At 51.9% G+C, this 19,827-nt stretch overlaps 1 protein-coding gene across 3 annotated transcripts in view; it reads right to left on the bottom strand.

Annotated features, from left to right (window-relative positions):
• Window positions 1-5,032: 5,032 nt before the first annotated feature.
• SRL (sarcalumenin) overlaps window positions 5,033-19,827 on the bottom strand; it is a 43,956-nt gene continuing 29,161 nt past the window's right edge. For 2 of the 3 annotated variants that reach the window (XM_082713205.1, XM_082713204.1), the window contains exons 2-6: window positions 15,018-15,119; window positions 14,114-14,209; window positions 10,316-10,432; window positions 9,361-9,594; window positions 5,033-8,184 (exon numbers count right to left, since the gene is read on the bottom strand). In XM_082713205.1, the coding sequence (XP_082569331.1) occupies window positions 7,373-8,184; window positions 9,361-9,594; window positions 10,316-10,432; window positions 14,114-14,209; window positions 15,018-15,087 (1,329 nt within the window). In that variant the 5' untranslated portion in view covers window positions 15,088-15,119 and the 3' untranslated portion in view covers window positions 5,033-7,372. Of the gene's footprint in view, window positions 8,185-9,360; window positions 9,595-10,315; window positions 10,433-14,113; window positions 14,210-15,017; window positions 15,120-16,734; window positions 17,758-19,827 lie in introns of all 3 variants that reach the window. The other variant, XM_082713203.1, reaches the window with a different exon arrangement.

The following is a 19,827-nucleotide window of genomic DNA, read 5'->3' as shown; positions in this document are numbered from 1 at the left end:
CGGGCCCGCAGCCGCGAGCCGAGCGCACGCGCGGGGCGGGCTCCCGCGAGCGGGACTTGGCAGCACCGGGTTCCTCTGCTCCCCCCGCTGGGGGTCCGCGGGTTCGCAGTAGCTAACTGCTCTTTGGGATAGCGGTTTGTGCTAAGGAGCCGGCTTGAGGGACAAGGCGAAGCTCCGCCAGGGGCCCGGTTCCCCACCCGCTCTTCCCGCGTCCAGAACGCCCTATTCGGAGCTTTAGTTTCCCCTCGAAAGCGTGGGGGTGCAGCGGGGAAGGCGGGCCCGGGATCCTTTCCCGTCGGATGATCTGCACCCGCGGCCGGGCCAGGAGCAGCTGGGGTCAACCAGGAGCACCAGGGTCCAGGGCCCCAGAGGGGCTCTTAAGGAGGACCAGACTGCTGAGGTGGGCTTCCTCCACAGCCTCCTTACAGGGCTCTAGCGCTGGGGCAGCATCTGGGGAGGACAGAGACCTGACGGCCCCCAAGCAGGAGACCGTGGACCACATAGGCGGGCTTGCCGAAATAGGCTTCTTGGTGCCAGCCTCTGGTCTCTGTGAGCCCCGCTGCTGCTGCCCGACAGACTTTCCCTGCTTCTTCATGGCCCCCGCTGTCCAGAAACTTGCAGTGGCCTCAAGCCCAGACTCCTTGAGCTTCCATTTGGGGGCCAGGTTTCCCTAAACCACATCATCTCACCTTGACTGATCACTGGCCATTCACAGATGTCTTCCTTTTTGAGACTGGGCCCTTGGTCTTCCCCCAGGATCCGTGGGCCTCCTCCCTGCCCTTCCAAACCTGACCAGTCCTTTAGAGTGGAGCTAGAATTCCATTCCCTTTCTAAGCTCTGAATCCCCAGGGTGTCCCAGTATTCCCCCCAGTATTCCCAGGAGAGTCCTGATGTTATTATGTAAAGGGATTCTCCTCCCAGAGGTAATCTGTTAAATGTTTAAATAGTCTGTGTGAATGGGTGGAACTTTTCAGATAATTACAATGGAGAAAGAAAGTCCTTTGCCCACCATGTGTCCTATATTGTGATTGGGACATGTGGCCGGTTTTTCCCCAGGATCTGCCTGGTCACTCCAGTTCCATGCCCTGTGTCCCTAACTGGATGGTTAGCTCCCCTAGGGCACAGATTATACCTGAACAATTGTGTATACTCCAAATCTTTTGAAGTTTTGATAGGGGAAAAAATTCAGAAGTCTCGAGAAAATAGAAATATAACCCAAATAATTTGCACTCCTCACAAATATAAAGTCACTCTTTTGTGTGTCAGAAAAATGTACCATCAAAATAGCTTTAGGCTCCATATTAACACAAATCAGTGTGATTGAATGTAGTAGAAAGGATAGTGGGATGGGTAGAAAAAGGGCCATTTCATTTGGTTTGTCATGTTTTAGCTGGGTGAACTTGGACTTCTCTGGAGATGCAGCTTCCCCGTGCTGGATTTGGATTTAAGGATAATAAATATGCCTGCCCCCATCTACTTTACAAGATGATCAGGGTGAGGATCAAATGTGAAATAAAAATCTTTTATTTTTTTAACATTTTATTTATTTATTCGACAGACAGAGATCACAAGTAGGCTGAGAGGCAGGCAGAGAGGGAGAGCGGGAAGCAGGTTCCCCGCTGAGCACAGAGCCTGATACGGGGCTCGATCCCAGGACCCTGAGATCATGACCTAAGCCAAAGGCAGAGGCTTTAACCTGCTGAGCCACCCAGGTGCTCCAATAAAATCTTTTAAATAAATAAATTTTCTAATGCAAATCATGTTTAAATGTTTTAAAATTTTGTTACCATCAAGTGTCAAGATGCTGACGGACCATTAAAAAAATCAGGCAATTCTGTGTGTTCGCCAGTTTCTGAAGAGGGAAAGGTCTTGAGATCAGAAAGACCAGTGTCGGGGCGCCTGGGTGGCTCAGTTGGTTGGACGACTGCCTTCGGCTCAGGTCATGATCCTGGAGTCCTGGGATCGAGTCCCACATCGGGCTCCCCGCTCCATGGGGAGTCTGCTTCTCCCTCTGACCTTCTCCTCACTCATGTTCTCTCTCACTGTCTCTCTCTCAAATAAATAAATAAAATATTTAAAAAAAAAAAAAAGAAAGAAAGAAAGTCCAGTGTCCCCAAATGTGACCCTGGGCAAGTAAGCTCGCCCACCCTGCTGTGAGTCAGGTTTCAGATGGAATTCTGGCCCTCCCACTTCCACACGCCACCTCCCCACCGCCCTGACCATCAGTCTTCTCATCAGTAAAATATGAAGACTAGTAACAGCATGGAATGCTTGCTGTGGGCTGCATACTACTTCAAGCACACTACATGTTTTAGTGATGTCATCCTCCCCCCAGTCCCACAGGGGAAGGGGGGGCTATTTGTATCTCCATTTCATGGCTGAGTATTCTGAAGGACAAAACTGTCATTTGCCTGATGCTGCCCAGCCAGTAAGTACTGGAGCCCAGGACGAAACCTAAGCCATCCAACCCCAGAGTCTCTAGTCTTTTCCATGCCAGATGGCTTCCTACCTGTGGGGTTGTGTGAGCACTGAACGAAATATTAACATGGAAAATACCTGGCCTGTGGCCTGGCGTGTGGCTGTTAGAATTACCACATCTTGTCAAGTGTAACTGTGGGAATGTCTATAGGTCTCTAGCCCAGTTCCTGGAAAAACTCTAGAAGCTGGTTCTCTTCCCTCCTGAAATCATGAGAAAACAGAACAGGCTCCCCAGTGCAAGCAGACACAGAAGAATGCTCAATTAGGCAGGTTACTTTTTTATCCTTTGATACAGGGAATAACTTAGAACCTGTAGGATATACCTTTGCTACAGGCAAATTCAAATCTCTACTCTCATTTTCTTGTTTTTCTTATGCTTCTCTTTTATTGCCTTTACGGTCTTCTCAAGAAAAATTAAGGTTTCCCTGGACTGGGAGAAGCTTGAGTCGAATGTCACAGACAGTAGAATCAGCACAAAACATTGCCGGTACTTGTAAGTTTTTGAAGGCTCTAACTTCCCCCTTAGTTCACAGGGGCGGGGAGGAGGGGCTGCAACTGCAAAGCCAGAGCCTCGGAGGTGTCCTCCTATGGCTGGGTTTTCCTGGGTCTTCCCCTGGCTGGGGCATCCATCCCTCCCCGTGCACACACCTGCCTACACCTGCTCCCATAACCTGTCATCCGCACGTCATTCATACAATTACTTCTTCACAGCGACACCCAGACATACCTTTCCACTCCAGGACCCTCTACACACCACATATGGCGCACAGACACCTTCTTTACTCCCCCCAAACCTCCTTACTGTTTCATTCATTCTGACAGCTTGCAGGTAATGAGCCCTCCATGCTGGGTGCTGTGCTACATACTCAGAGATCTTTTGGCCACAAACACATACACGAGGGCTTGCACACACACTGATTTTCCGTGCAGGCATTTGCACACCCCTTGTACATATAACCACAGGTAACCCCCACATACGCAGATACGTACAGATCCCCGTGGACACCCCCTGTCTGTTAGGCCCCTCCTATTATCAGGCTGGGTTTAGAATGATCTTCGATTTTGTTTTCTCCGTGGCATCCAGCTACCCTCATGGCAGACAGGGTAAAGGTGGTCAGTAGGGTACAGGGCTTATGAAATAGCACAATTTTGAACATGCTGGCAGGTTCTAGTGTGTGATGTTTATCTGTGAAACGTCATTCCTCACCTACTTTCCGTTTTCCAGGGAAACGCTCCATATTTCTCCCAGTCATGGGAAAACCCTGGTTGCAGTCATGGGCGGGAAAGCTGACCTGGGGGAGGGTGGCAGTGGCCTGATCTAGGTCAGGGTACTCCGTTGCTGACTGTGGACCCCCGAATCAGAGGAGGGCAGGGGAGAGGGAGGCAATGAGTCACACTCTACTCATCCCACCCTGAGATCAGCCTCTCCCGACAGGAAACCCAGAGCGGGTGGCCACCGAATTCTCTTCCCTGTGCTGACCCCCTCATGATGGCACGTTGTTCAGTCTCACACCCCCATCTATTTCCAGCCTCCCACTGGCTCCCCAGAGCCCAGTTTCTTCCTTTGCACACACACTCTAAACCAGACTGTGAGGTCCTCAGGACCCCAGAGGTAAAATTTCAAAGTAAAGGAGATCTTCTCTGAGGGGCACAGGGTTGGGGAGTCAAGGACAGTGTAAGTTCCCTTTAAAAACAAGTACAAGGAGGAAGCCCGGGATCCTGATGCAGGGAGAACCAACTTTCAGCAGAAGCCAAGAAGAGGCACTGTCCTTCTATTCAGCCCAGACTCTCCAGCTCCCTCCCCAGAACCTTCAGCTACGAAGTGGGCAGCGGCATGGTTGAGGGCACAGACAGAGTGAACAGAGTGGTATGTCTGCCCCTCTGAGACACTTGGGGACAGAAGCTTCCATAGTTCCTATGAACGGGCTACCACCACAGACATCAGGGAGAATGACAGCCAGGGGCTGAGGAGAGATGATATCTTCGTCTCCAATTCTACAACGGGAAACCTGGGTTTCAAGGTCATCTTTGACATGGGGAGGGGGGTGCTAGAAGCAGCAGGAGTCTAGAGAAGAAGCCGCTGGGGGTGTCTAAAACACGAGTGGGCAATTCATGGATTATCTATCTATCCCTAAGAAACTTAGAAAGTAGCACTCGGGGTTGGGAAGAGACGGGAAGGATGAACAGGCGTAGCGCAGAGGATTTTTAGGGCAGTGGGAATACCCCGTATTCTCTAAGGACAGACACATGGTGACACACTTGTCCAAACTCGCAGAATGCACATCAACGGGAGCAAACCCTAATGTGTTGACTCTGGGTGACTCTGGCCTGTCTGGATCAACTCACAAGTGGGAACACATGTCCCACTCCGGTGGGGGTGTTGCTAGTGGGGCAGCTGTGCATCGTGGGAGCAGGGGCGTGCAGGAAACCTCTACCTCCCTCTCCACTTTGCTGTGAGCCTCAAACTGCTTGAAAAACAAGTGTTAATAGAAATAAGTCTAAGAGGAAGAGAAAGGGATTAGGCAGGCTGGAGACCGTGAGAAAGCATGAGATGTCCCAGAGAGATTGAACTTTATTGAGATTTCCTCCCAGATGAAATCAGAATGGCATTAACACTGGAAAGCTTCCACTTTGGAGAGAAATAGCACTGTTCAGGCACAAACACTTACAGATAACTCCTCTTGGGGGAAAATCTCAGGATCCTCAATTTACCCCAGGTCCCAATCCACCCCCACCCCGCAAAGAGTCAGAATTCTACTTGAAATCCACATCCACAGAGCAGGGCCCAAACAGCAGGGAAAGCCCAGGCGGGCCGGCTGATGAGCTTACTGGCAATTCAGAGAAAAGGCAGGTCAACGAGAGAGGAGAGGGAAAGGAGTGAGAAAAGGCAAATGAATGGAACGAAGAAAGGGAGAAACAATCACACTGGTCATGTCATCCCCCACCCCGTGAAAACACAGATCCTGAATGAAGGTACTGGCCTCCTCACACCCATTTCCCCCAGAGTGACGGGGCACTGGCTCCTGGATGGGTCTGCACTGTGCACCACCCCGCTGCATGGAGAAACCAGACCTTCCTGAGCTGCTCAAAGGCACTGGGAGCATCAAGGAGCAAGGCGGGAGAGCAGACTCTTGAGACAGTAGGTGTGGTGAGGCAAGGGTGGATTTTAATGAGAAGAAAAGCAGCTCGTTGGGCCCTGGTCACCAGACTCCTTGGGCACCCCAGCAGGCCCCAGCGTTCTGCTTGGCTCTGTCCTTAGAAGCAATGTCCTGGAGGCTCTGGTGCCTCTGGCTGACTTGTGGGAGGTTCCAGGCCCTGCTGCAGCTTGCACCCCAGTGCTAATCCTTCTGGGAAGCAGGAATTCCGAATTCTCCGCAGGGACCTGATCTGATTGACGGCAGTTCACTTCCATGGCCTCGTCCTCGGAGTGCCTCCCATCTGCCTTCATCTTCACTTTCCTTCTGGTCCAAGGTGACCTCCTGGTGCTGGTGGGCCCTGACTCGGGCCTCATGCTGAAGCTCCCCAAATCACTCACTCCCAAGGGAGACTGGCTCACGAGGCCACAGGTGCCGCAGAGGGCAGCCCAGGGCCAGGTCTCCTGGATTTGCACAAACCATTCACTCACCTACTTTTCATCAAAAGGTTCCTTCCCTCCACTCCCTGCTGCTCTCCGGGGTTGCGCACCAGCCAGGCAGGAGCCTCACAGCACATCCCTTCTCCATGCCCTCTGGCCTCTGCAGTCTCCCTCCTCTCTCTCTCGGACAAGGCAGGACATGCATATTCACACGGATTTGAAGGCACTGGCTGCCCTGTGGTACGCGTGGTGCAAACCAGTATCAGTTCAGGCGGACACTGAATGTGAAGCCTTGGCTTCCACCTGCACTGAGTGCCTGATGCTGGTTCTGACTCGTGGGCAATCACTCTTGAGTTTTGAGTGTTGGCACATCAGGGAATGGAGAAGAAGGGGAAGGAAAAGCCATGGCGTGAAAACCAGGAGGGAACGACTCTTCTGCAGAGCATCTCTGCAGAGAAGGTATGGAAACTGCCTCCTCCTCATCTGGGGGAGATGGGCTGCCCAGAGAAGACCCTCAGGAAAAGGAGCAAGGTTTCCATCGTCCCCTCTGAAACCCACCTTTGGGGTCTGAGTTTTCCAAGACATGCAATAGACAAAGACACACTGCAAACCAATTAACCCTCTGAGCCCCTCTGGTACTTGCACTGAAGTCACTTCCAAGAAGTAAATTACCTGAATGCATGGAACACTCAGCCTCCTTTAGGGGCCGAGAAAGACACTGAGCTTCCCAACCAGCTTAGAGAACTACATCAGAGAAATGGCAGGGGGAAGGCAGTGCCTTCTCCTGGCCCAGGGGACTCCTGTTCTCTCTCAGCATTCTGCTATCCTAAACTGTTCCCCTGCCCCATGAGGAAGGAGGGAGGAGGGCCTGGAAGGAGGAGGGCCAGGAGACTGCGTGAGAGGAAGTCACGAAGGACCCAAGCAGCCCTTCAGAAATTAAGTCTTCCCTCTTTTTCCCAGCTTAGAGACATAAAAGAGAATTTCAGCTGCTTTCAGCTGGACACGCATCACTTCAGTATACACTAGAATTTAGCTGCTTTCTGTCCCTTTGCAATAGGACCCAGGAAAAGCTGGCAGGGCCTGACCTGCCTCAGTCAGGCCCCCCACGGAAGCAAGGAGATGGGCACACTATATAATTCACAGTTTCCTCTTGCCTCCCTTGACCCACACGCTCCCCCACCACTGGCCTCAATTAACTCCCAAATCTCCGGCATGTAAGGATTCTTGCCAGTGTGGCTCAAAGGGTTAATAAACCAGGACTTCTCAGACAGGACACAAGCTCATCCACCAACAGGAACCCCAGAACGAAGACACAATGACCTAGTGTTTCTTATAGCGATTCTTTGGGGTCTCGCCACACCCTGTTTTGTCACAGTTGAGAGCACCTGGATTCTTTCCTAGCCCGAGGCTTCCCAGGAGGCCGGGGAGCTCCTGTGTGATGGCCCGCTCAATCTTCTCCAGGAAGCAGCCCCCCATATAGGAACACTGCTGGGACAGCAGCTTGAAACTGGAGATGGGGTTGATGCCAAAGAAGTCCTTGTAGGCCTCACGGTTGGGAAGGTCAAACTTGCTGACGTTGGTCTTTGCCAGGATGGTCTTGAAGATGTAGAACTTGTCGGGGTCTTCCACAATGTCCTTAAAGACCAGCTCTCCATCGCTGAAGAAGGTCATTTTGTCCTTGTAAGTCTGCAGATAGCGGTCAACCAGGAGGGCGTGGATGCGGACCCGGATGGCATGCTGGCGAATGAAGGCGATCTTGTTCTCCAACCTGTTCTCGATAACCTGGTTCAGGTCTTCCAGAAGAGAGATCTCTTCCTTGAGAAACAGGTCCCGGTGGGTATCGGGCTTGTAGTCTTGTGGCCAGAAGGAGCTGACGTACACCCTCGGGGGCTCTGTGACGTTGATGAGTGGGGCCAAGCTCCAAAAGAGGGCCCCATAAACCCGCATAAGCATCTGTGTGGCCAGGTTGTCGGCCTTGTTCAGGATGATCCTTATCTGGGACTCACGTCCCTTCAGCTGGCGGAAGAGCATCTCCAGCTCCAGACCCACATCCAACTTGGTTGGGTCAAAGACGACAAAGATGAGGTCCGCTCTGTCGATGAACCACTGGCACACGTCATTGAAGGGGTAACCTTGGGATGGGGGGGGGAGTAAGAAGTCAAGCTGAGCAGGCTCACCCTAACCCTTCTTGCCCCCTTCCAGAACCAAACCATTGCCTGCACTGAAGGAAATAAAGGCAATAGGGATTTTCTGGGCTTTTAAAGACTCAAAGAATTAACTGCGTATCTCGTGGGCCTTGTCAGCCCTGAGCCAAGAATAGCTTGATCCTTGTCTTAATCTATGGAATCCAAGGCTCCAGGAAAACAAAATACTTTTTCAAAGTGGAGATCTTTCTACTGTCGAAAAAGATATGGGACAGTGGCAAAGACATTGAGGGGATGAAGTCAGGGAATTAGAAGGATATGAGGGAGAGGATGTGCTATTTAGGGGGAAGCAATGTGGAGCTGGCCCAAGACCCAGACTGAAATGTGGTCTCTGCCACTGGCCAGCCCAGAAGAGTAAAAGCTTCCAACCTTCACCATTTTAATTACAAAATGACAAGAAGAACAATAGCACCTAGGTCTATATAAAGATTATGATGTTGCTGTAAGTAACAGAAAACACCTAACTAAAACCACCTCTCACATGGTAGGTTCTCAACATATTTTAACTCCTTCCACTTATTTCCAAAATGAGGAGACTAGGAATACCTGTCTTGAAATTATGCTACAACAATCAACGTAATGCACATAATTATCTGATGCATAACAGAAGAAGAAAGGTGAATTTACTATCATAATTATTAGTGAGAGTATTATTACCAGTAATAAAATGGTCATAAAATCAAAATAAGAGTTACAACCATAAATTGAGATCCACCATCTGGGCCTATAGTCCTACAGATGCCCTGTGATGACTCATGGCTACATACAGCCCCGTGTCATGGTAATCCTTAGCGACCTCTGTCATAACCTAGTGTCTGCTGGGCCCAAAATGCCACTCTTCTCCCATTGGAAGAGAATTTTGGGAAGTCTAATACAGGCTTATGGTCAAGCAGGCCTGGTAAAACAGACCCTGGACCAGGAGGAGTTTGAGGTCAGGTTCAAACCAGAACCCGAGTTAACCAGAGGTCAAGTACACATGGACTGGGATCCAATTTGCCTTGGACAACGCTGGCCATCTTTCCTCTCCCCTGCCTGCCTACCACCTGCCGCTGAACTGTTTTCTAACACAAAACTCAAGGTGTTCGGACACAAGTGCTCTATTACCTCTTTCTTGCTGCTTGCGGTTTTCGATGATGCCTGGTGTATCCACGAAAGTGACTCGCTCCAGAAGTTTGTGGGGAACCTCAATGCCAATCAGCTTCTCTAGGAAATTCTGGCCAAATTTCTCAAGGGGTGAGAAGGACCGGGCGCTGTCTGCAGCCATGACGATACCCTCGATGGTTTTCAGCTTGGGTCCATGCATGAGGACGGTGAACTCAGAGGTGGTGGGCTCAGCACCTGCACGCATGGGCATGAGGGCAGTTGGAACACAGTCACCTCTGGGACAGAGACCCTACTACAAAGTAAGTGGATAAGCAAGGGGTTCCAGGATGGGTTTGCCCCAAGAACTAGATACCCTGTTTGCTAAGCTAGTGTCTTCTTTCTTTTTTTAACTGTAAAATAAATGTCACAAAATTTACCATTTTACCCATTTTGAATGTACAGCTCGGTGGCATTAAGCACATTCATACCACTGTGCAGTCCTCACCACCATCTGCCTCCTGAACTGAACCTGTCCCCATTCATCCCCCGCTTCCCAGGCCCTGGTAATCTCTGCTCTAGTCTGTTCTCTGTGGATTGGATGACTCTAGGCACCTCCTAAATGGAATTGGAGGACATCTGTTCTTTTGTGTCTGGTTTATCTCATTCAACATAGTATCTTCAAGATTCATGGATGTTGTAGCATGTTTCCGAAATGTATTCCTTCTTAAGTCTGAATGATACTCCTCACTCTATCATACGGATAGACCCTTTGGTTTATCCATTCATTTGTCTGTGGATGTTTGGGTGGTTTCCATCTCTCGGCCGTTGTTTACAAACTCTCCTGTGAACACAGACTACAGCTGGCTTCTTGTATGTAACTCCCATTGTTCTATCGAAGACACCCATGACTATTTCATCATGCCCACACAGAGGACACTGCCATGCCAAACACACATACACAAGAATCCGCTATTACCTGTATAGAGCTGATAGCGAGTGTTTTCCAAGCCGAGGAGGTAGTTTATCATGGTGGACTTGCCAACACTCCACGGTCCCAGGAATAGCACCATGGGCTTGGAAGTAATCTCCCCATCTGTAGGCAGCAGGAATTAGACGTGGAAGTGACTGATGAAGTTCATACAGGAGTGACACAGTGCTTCCCGCCACATCCCAGTCCATCTAATGGAGTTTGAGAATTCTACACGGGATTGGGCAGGGTATGGCGATCAGTGGCATGTCTCTTGCTACGTAAATGTGATCACCCAGTTAAAAGACACGAGGAGATGTGATTCTGGCCTTACACAGATCCTTGGCACACAGGCTCCAGAAGGAGGAGATGACATCAACAAACACTGACTCAGAGCTCACTGTGGGTGAGGACTCTTGGTTTGCATCTGAGGAACTGCTCATCAGAAGGGGAGAAGGGAGCTGCCACAGGGGGAGGGATTAGAACTCTGCTACCTGGGAACGCCTGGCTGGCTCAGTCAGTGTAGCATGTAACTCTCAGTTTTGGGTTTATGAGTTCAAGTCCAACACTGGATGTAGAGATTACTTAAAAATAAAATGTTGGGGCGCCTGGGTGGCTGAGTGGGTTAAGCCTCTGCCTTCAGCTCAGGTCATGATCTCAGGGTCCTGGGATCGTGTCCCGTATCAGGCTCTCTGCTTGGCGGAGAGCCTGCTTCTCCCTCTCTCTCTGCCTGCCTCTCTGCCTACTTGTGATCTCTCTTTCTGTATCAAGTGAATAAATACAATCTTTTTAAAAAATAAAAAATAAAATAAAATAAAATGTTAAGCAGTGCCTGGGTAGCTCAGTTGGTTGAGTGTCTGCTTCAGCTCAGGTCATGATCGAGCCCCCGCATTGCTCAGGTCCTCGGATCGAGCCCCGCATTGCACTCCCTGCTCAGCAGAAGCCTGTTTCTCCCTCTCCCTCTGCTGCTCCCCCCTGCTTGTGCTCTCTCTGTCTGTCTCTCTGTCAAATAAATAAATAAAATCCTTTATCAGCACCACGCTCTAACCAACTGAGCTAACCGGCCAGCTGCTAAATAAAATCCTTTAAAAGACAAATTTTTTTTTAATTAAAGAAAAAAAAAAAACCTCTGCCATCTGGATTGGTAACACAAAGAAAAAGACATGAGATAGGCTCACACAATCTTAGACATCTTGGACGGGAGCCTCCTGACATCCTACCTCAGGCTCAGCCTGACCCTGGGCTCTGGGCCAGTCTCAAATTAACCTCCAAAGACCACGATCTATTTCCCAGGACCAAGCACTGACGAGGCAATTCTTGGGCCCCTGGGCCCCATGTCCAATGTCAGGAAGAGCAACCTGCCTGGGCCACACCAGTTGGGGTCTCTAAGAAGGGAAAGTAGAATCCTTCAGTGCTTTCAAAACCAGGGGGTGGGGGAGACAGGGCCACTGGCTGCTGACTCACAGGCTCCTGCTCTTGCAACTTGTCCCTGAGCCACAGCACGGGGACCAACCCGGCGTCACATACACCTCACATTCTCCAACCTCTTGGTCCCCCTGAACCTGGCTCATAGGCCCTGGACAGTAGATCCTCTTTTTTTTTTTTTTTCCATTTTGATATATTTAATTTCTTGGTTCAAAAATCAGAAGTATATTGGGCGCCTGGGTGGCTCAGTGGGTTAAGCCGCTGCCTTCAGCTCGGGTCATGATCTCAGGGTCCTGGGATCAAGCTCCACGTCGGGCTCTCTGCTCTGCGGGGAGCCTGCTTCCTCCTCTCTGCCTGCCTCTCTGCCTACTTGTGATCTCTGTCTGTCAAATAAATAAATAAAATCTTTTTTAAAAAAATCAGAAGTATAAAAGGGTAAAGAGTCTCCCACCCCTATCCCCCGTCTGCCTCAGTCATAACAGACATTTTAATGCACGCAGTCTAAGCAACAGGAGCAGATACCACATTCCCCATCTTCTTTCTACAAAGAGGAGTGAGTACAGTATTCCTCTTGTTCTGCACCTTGCTTCTTGAAGTTTTCTTTCTCTGAGGTGAAACTTACTCCCAGAAGACCAAGATGGTGTCTCGTAAGTGGCAGGCACATATATAATTGCCTGAAATTGATACCACTGCCCTGCCCCATTCCTCTCGGCCTGCAAACACACACGATGAGTTGCTTGCCTCCCTGAGTGCCAACACCTGGCTCCGGGACAGGAAGGGATAGGCAGACTAAAGGGGTGGCAGGAGTCCCTAGTTATAACCACAAAGATCCTAGGCACAGTGTCTTTCACCCAGGTCCAGGGCACACTAGGGGAACTGGATCTTCCAGCTACCTCTGAGAAGAACTATAAACGGGCTCTCTGGGGGCTGCTGTTTCAGCTATCTACAGCAGGGGGCGTTACTGGCATGTGCAGGAGGCCACAGGTGAGCCGCTGAGGTTCCCCTGCAGACAGGGAGACAGAATCCCTGGCACCGGGACATGGGAGGGGAGAGAAGCCAAGCTCAAAAAGCAGGGATCAGGAGGCAGGAGTGCCCTCCCCCGCACAGCACCATTCCATCCGCCAGCCCACAGCCTCTGGCGGGCCACTTGGGTGGGTCTGTGGGCTTCAAGGGAAGGCCAGCGTGAGGACAGGAAAGCCACAAGAGAAAGTCACCTCACACATCTCCTGTGAAGCCCAAGAGGATGGTTGCCTCTTGGGCTTGGAAGAGGCTGTCCGGGAAGTCATGGAATAGGGCATTCTCCCCAAGAAGGAGCCGAGAGTTCCAGCTCTTGGTTCAGCTGTGTGATCCTGAGAAACCCAGCATTTCCCTGTGCATCTTGTCCCTCTTCTGTGAAGCAAGAGTAATGGGCACCCTAAATACCCTGCCCACTTTGGAGCCTTCGAGAGCATCACACAAGAGAATATGGCAGTTGCCCCTTCACACAGGGAAAGATGTGTAACACCCTCTCCGTTCAATCTGATACATTGTGAAAGTTTTCCGGGATGAACAACTCAGGAAAAGCACAGGGCTGCTGGGCAACAAGACTCTCCCAGACCATTATCAAGGCCACAAACCCCTCTGACCTAAGGAGACTTGACAACAGCTACGAAAATGTTTAACTCCACAGTTACACTTTGAAACATCTGTCCTACAAATGTATCTGCACATACATCTACAAATCTGCACATACATCTACAAATGTATCTAACAATTAGAGTCACATTTGTAACATTTCACGCAGCCCTGTGCTTTTACCATTTCAGTCAAATACAAACAGAAAAAGACATGCTTGCTCCTGGGAGCAGAGCAAATGTCTGCAAGTATTTGCAGGAAACTAGAACAGAGGAAGGCTCTGAGGTACAAGTAGAGATGCTAAAAATCAAGAGAGGGATTTTTATTTTTCAGTTCATACTATTTTCCACTATTTGATGGAGGGGTTAGGCAAAAAGTATCCCTTGTTTTTATTATTCCAAAAATCAATTTTTAAAAGGATCCAGACCCAAGGAAAGCTGACCAAAGTGATAAGAAGAAAGGGAAAAAAAGGATTCTGGGCCAACTAGGGGTCTTAACACATGATCTCTTCCCTGTCAGGGGGCTCTGGGGGGACGGATGGAAATTGGCATCATGGTCCTGGGAAACCACAAGCATCCTACTGAACCATGAACACATGCAAAGTGATCCCCACAAAACCCCATGCAAGTTAGAGCACTCTTGAGGGGAAGGCTGGTCACATGACAGAGGCCTGGGGGGTGGGATTTAGGGGTGCTGGGCTCCATGTGTTCCTCATGCCCACCACTCACAGAGCTCAAGAGCACGCGCGGGCATCAGCCACGAGGGTACCTGTGATCTCGTGCTGCCGAAGTTCGTTGTATTTGTATGACTGCTCCAGGGGCTTGATGGAGGAGTGGTAGATCTTTCGAAGCCGCTGCAGCACCACTGGAGGCAGAGAAGGGTGAAAGGGAAGAGACCAGCTCACCTTACAGGGTAGCTCCCCACAAGGCCAGTGGAAAGCAGGGCACCCCCATGTCACACCCCAACCCATACCTGCCTCCTCTGGCAGCCTCACAGGAGTGGGTCCACATCCCAACCCTCAGAAACTGTTAACCAAAAGGCATGCCCTCCCACCCTCAAAATCTCCTGCACTACTTTTTTTTTTTTTTAAACCTGATCCTCTTCTCCCTCCAGGGAAAAGCAACTCACAGAGTGAGGCTGGGAGCCTGCAGCGTGTGAGGCCCAGAAGGAGGAACGGGGGCCCCAAACCAGGCCATCTAGACCTGACCTTCCCACAGCTCCCCTCTAGCTGTGTGCCCCACGCAAACTGTGCAAACTGAGGCTCCTCTGAGCTCCAGCCAGCTCGTCAATGAAGAGGAGGCATGAGCCCTCCTGAAAGCCTTGGGTTATTCTGAGCGTGAAGTGCCAGAAAGAAAAGAGCTTTATAAACTGTAAAAACCAAAACAGATGGGACGAACTCTTAAGAGCAAGCTTCCCCGGCCGACACATGAAGGCTGGCACTGGGCCCCAGGCAGTGGCACTGGGATTTGTCCTTGGCCCTGGCCCTGTTCCCTCAGCTTGGATCACCTCTCCTCCTCCCTGCCAATTAAGAACCCCCACCTGGGCCTTGGACGCTGCTTTGGGAGTCTCTTCTACAGGGCCCCCATCTCCAGGGCTCTCAGCCCTGGAGACCTGCCTGCCTCAGAGCCCAGACCCAGCCCGACCCCCAGTCCCAGATCCTTCCTCTGGTTACCAGAGTAATCATCCACTGGCTTGTCCTCACTCAGCATCAGAGTCTTCTCGATGTGGGAACGGTCCCTCATCTGGGCTTCTTCACTCACATCCTCTGCCTCTTCTGGGGAGAGAAGCAGAGGGCAGGGTTAGGGCAAAGCAAAGAGCTGGGCTTTGCTCTTGGCAGGAAAAGGCATAAGGAATAGCCGAGGGAAGGCTTGCCAAGTTCAACTGAACTGAGTTATATCTTGAGAGACTCTGAAAATCCAAACTCAGCTTCCGCTAAACTCCATGATCCATTTCACATATTCAGCAAAAATGAATTGAGCACCTAGCATGGGTCAGGCACAGAGCCCCACACTGGGAAAGCAGTGGTGCCCAAAACAGACACAGCTTGGAGAGTCTTCCTCTAGTCTCATGGGGAGAGGGGGAGAAATAGTCTTGAAAGGAAGGTAATAATTATGGTCAGTGTTGTGGCTGTGGCAGGAAAGATTCCAGAAGCTACGAGGGCCTAAGGTGTGTGCCTGTGAAGTCTCAGCAGGCTGGTCAGAAACCCCACCTGGGAGCTGAGATCCGAGGGGAGGAGTTAAGTAGGTGAAGAAGGAGACAGGAGTGGTTTAAAGGAGCCGGCCTTACTTCCTAGCAGCACAGGCAGCCAGAGAGAGGCTCCAAGCAAACAACTGACCCAACAAAATGAGCATTTTCTCAGGATCACACAGGCTGCTGTGGGTGGGAAGAGCTGCGGCTGGATGTCTTGGGGCGGGGGGTGGCCAACCCGTTGCTCTGCCCAAGCAGGAGATGCCCCGGTGACCCCCTGCAGGCTCCCAGGCCTACCAGGTGGGATGGACTTGGGCGTGAGGGATAGGGGAAACCAGTCCCACAGCCAATGGGGGCAGAGAAGAATCACTGTGTCTCATGCAACACCTCAGGAACAGATTCTCCAAGATCCCCTGGGACAGCCCAATCCCAGACACAGTGAGGGGTGGGGGGTGGGGGATGGGGGGGCCTCCAGCTGACTGCAGGCCCTCCCCCTTGTGGAGAGTGCAAATACCCAACAAGCAATGTGGAAACTAAATCCTGCAAGGAAATATGTGGGGGGGCCACACTGGAGACAGATGACTGAGCCCAGGCCCTGTACCCTGCAAGTCGCTCTTGGTCCAGGCCAGCATATTCGGATACAGCATGGGGGGTGCTGGCCATCCCTAGGATGCACTACATCACTAGTGTCAGCCCCGCCCTCCCCTGTGCCCCACCCCCCAGGCCTGCAGGACACCAGGGTCCCTCATTATCACCATCCTGACCCCATTCCCGGTCCACCCCACCAGACCTGGCCTAGCCTTCAAGGGGAGACCCCAGGGGGCTCTGAACACACCCTACCCACAACTCTCTCCACCAGCCTGCCACCACAGGGCCTCAAAACCTGACACCATGCCCCGTGTCCTTCAGGTTAAGGCAGTGGTCCGCACTGAAGTGGATTGACGGACCCTAACAGGAAAGCTCCAGAGGGCGTCACTCAGAAGTGACCAGGTTATTCTGGGCTGTCCATGGTGCGACCTCCCATTGAGCAGCCCAAAGGCCCCTCATGGGCCAGGCATCCTGGCTGGGGCCTCCACCCAGCAAACCAGGAGCTGGCTGCGGGTTCTCCCACCACACCCTGTCCCTGCCTAATCCACCACACACGTCTTGCAGGAAGAGAGCAGCTGCCCCAGGGGCTGGGATCAATCTTCATGCTCCCCTACCCTGAGGCCCCTCCTTAGGCTCCTCTGCCTCGTCCCCCTCGGGTCTTGTATTCAATTCCTCAGAGCTCAGCTGGGGCCCCTCGTCTCCAGGGCTCATGGTTCCTGCTGCTTCCTGGGGTTCCCCGGCTTCCTCTGAGGCACCCCCAGTTTCTTCTGAACTCTCCCCGTCGCCACTGTCCTCCTCAGATTCTTCAGATGGTGCTCCGCCTCCTTCCTCGCCTCCACTGTGGTCACCACTCTCTTCTTCAGAGGAGGCCTCGTCCAGGGCCTCCTCGGTCAGCCCTGGGGCCTGGGCCTCAGGGGGGTGGTCCTCCTGGGTGTCCCCCGCCTCAGAGCTCCGTGCATGGCTGGTCTCTGAGACTGGGCTGGGCTCCCCCTGGTCCTCAGCTCCCTCCTTGGTTTCTGTGTCCATGTCCAAGCCTCCATCTGGCACTTCTGGCTCCTGATCACGCCCTGGGCTGTCCTGTTGTGTCTTAGGGGCGTGGACCTCCGTGACCTCCATGGCAGGAGAGGCTCCCAAGCCTTCTGGTTGCACAGTCCCTCCTGCTGCCCCCTGTGTGGGGTGGTCCCCTAGAACCTCCTCAGCTTCCTCGGGGACTGCGCCACTCCCAGCCTGCCCTTCAGTCGCCCCCTCCTGTCCTGGGCCCTCTCGCAGTCCCAGCTCTTCCCCAGGCCCGCCCTCTCCTTCTGCTGGAAGGATGCTGGCTCTGGGTGGGCCTACTTCTTCCTCCCCGGGTCCCGCAGGGTCCCTGGGGGCAGCTGACTCTGAGGCTGAGGCATTGGAGAGGCTGGATTCGGGACCAGGGCCCGGGCTGGCGCTGGCAGGTGACCCAGCGGCTGTCTGCTCCGAGCTCTCAGCCTCCCTGCCATCCGGGGAGTGAAGGAGCAGGGTCTTCTCTTGAGGGGCCGCCTCCGCATAAAGTGCCCTTTCCTTCTCCTCTAGACTTGCTTCTCCAGCAGAGAAATGATTCTCCAACAAATTGCCAACATCTTCCGTGCCACCCGAAGCGGAAACTTGCCGTTCTAAATGATTAGAACACCATTGGTCAGTTTCACAGGGTTGGCACTCACTCTGCTTCTCTAAAGAATCTAATGCCACTTAGCTCCTGTCCTCTGGAAGGGAGGTGTAGACCTCCCTCCCTGCTCCTCACAGCTGCCCTCTGACTCAAGCAAAGTGGCCATTACTCGGACTTCCACCCAAGACCTGGAAGCTGTGGCTTGGGAATTATCACCCACTCTACATCCCTGGGAGAGGGAGCAGCTGAGCTGCCTCTAGGACCCCACCCTTGGCCCCTGATTCTCAAGCCTCCACTGGGTCCTGATCACCATGAGGAGGGAAATTTAGCGATCCCTTCCAGTACTTCCTCAACCTTGCAGCAGGCACGTGCAGCGAGGCTCACCAAGAGATCTTTCCAAGATAGGACAGATGCTTGGACATTCCACCCCCTGGTCAGTTCCTAGAGTCATTAACCGGCAGGCTTTTTACACTGCTATCAGCAAAGGAGTGAAAACAGGTGTGCGCCGGCCAGATCATCTCAGGTTCCACAGCAAGTACTTAGGGGATTACTTGTGGCTCTCGGCCTTATTAAGTCACACATTCAACTCTGTCTCCTTATGGGCAGGCATTTGCTGGCCTTGCTAGCTTAAATTAGAGGGGACACGGCCTGAGGAGGAGGAGCTACCCAAAACAGGCAGGGCCAGGGCTTCCCGGTGGCCTTAGCCAACCCCTTCCCGAGGGGATCCCCTTCTAAGGGCCCGTGGCTTTACCAAGGAGAGCTGAGGGTGCAGAGAGAGCAGAGCAGGAGAGAGTCCGTGGGGGCCTAGTCTGTGCCAGAGACCTCCAGCAGGAGGTAAGTGGGATTTAAGTGTAAAATGGGGCCAGGAGAGAGGATTGAGACTACCCCTTCTGTCCCCTCCCACCCAGGTTGGGACCTGTTTAAGGGGGAGGCTCCAGGAGGGGGACAATGGAGGTCTGGCACCCTACCTTTCGGTAGCTGATACAGCCCCAAAGACTCCCTTAACTCACAAAGATGCTTTCTGAGGAAGCAGCATCCCCCCTCTGCTGGGGACAGCATGGTACTCCCACCTCTGCCTCCCACAAAGAAAAACCACATCTTGGAGCTCCCCTTTTAGGGTGGCCTCCAAGGGCCAAAAACAACTATTTTCTCACTGACCCCTATAGCAGCAACCTGCGATCAAACTCAGGAGGAAATTTGGGTGCCTTTAATTATAAAGGAGCTGCTTATATTGATAGGACACTTTCATACTCATGACCTCACTTGACCGCCTTGATTACCATCAGACACATTTCATAAAATCTAGAGAAAGTCTTTGACTTGTCTAAGACAGCAGGTGGCCAGTGGGTGACTAGAATCCAGAACTGTCTACTCCTCATCCAAGCCTCCTATGTCAACCTGTGTTTAGGGGTGCACACGGGAACCCCTTCTCCCTGGGACCTCACCCCTCCCTGCACACGCCTTCTGTCCACATCCAGACTGCAAGAGCTAAGGCTTTGATAATCCTCCCTGTGTTCCCCCAGTCCCTGAGAGCTACACAAAGTGCCAGGGAGAGAGGTCCGTGGTGACACCTGAGTACAAGGAAAATTTCTGGTTCCCCTAGGGGAGAGCTGGAGGTTACCTGTTAAAATTTTCTTTCCTTATCTCCTAATTCTTCTGTTTCCATCTCCATCCCCCCTGACTCCCTGGAGAAAAACTTATGGCAGGAACTCTGTTTAACTCATCGATACTGACACTCTCTGAGTGTCAGCAAGATACAGGTACTATACCTCATAAGAGATAGATTTGTACAAGCTTTCAGTGTGCCAGGCAATGTTAAAGCATTTCATGCAAATAAGACATTAACTGATCTTATTCGATTTACTTCATCCCACTTGCTTCTGGAAGACAAGTCTTCCTCTTGCTATTTTTACAGCTGAGATCAGGACTGAAATCTGAGACACTGAATGCCTGCCCAACACACAGCTGGCAACTGGCTGAAGCCATTTAACTACCGAGCAGCAAAGGAGGCTGCCTGGCCCTAAAGTGGGGTATTTCACCCATGCTGCTCAGAGTGTGGCTGGGCACCTGCAGCAGC

The sequence above is a fragment of the Mustela nivalis genome, assembly GCF_964662115.1.
Source record: "Mustela nivalis genome assembly, chromosome: 19".
Lineage (NCBI taxonomy): Eukaryota > Metazoa > Chordata > Mammalia > Carnivora > Mustelidae > Mustela > Mustela nivalis.
Note: the sequence above shows the minus strand (reverse complement) of the source record. Positions and strands in the feature narration are given on the sequence as shown.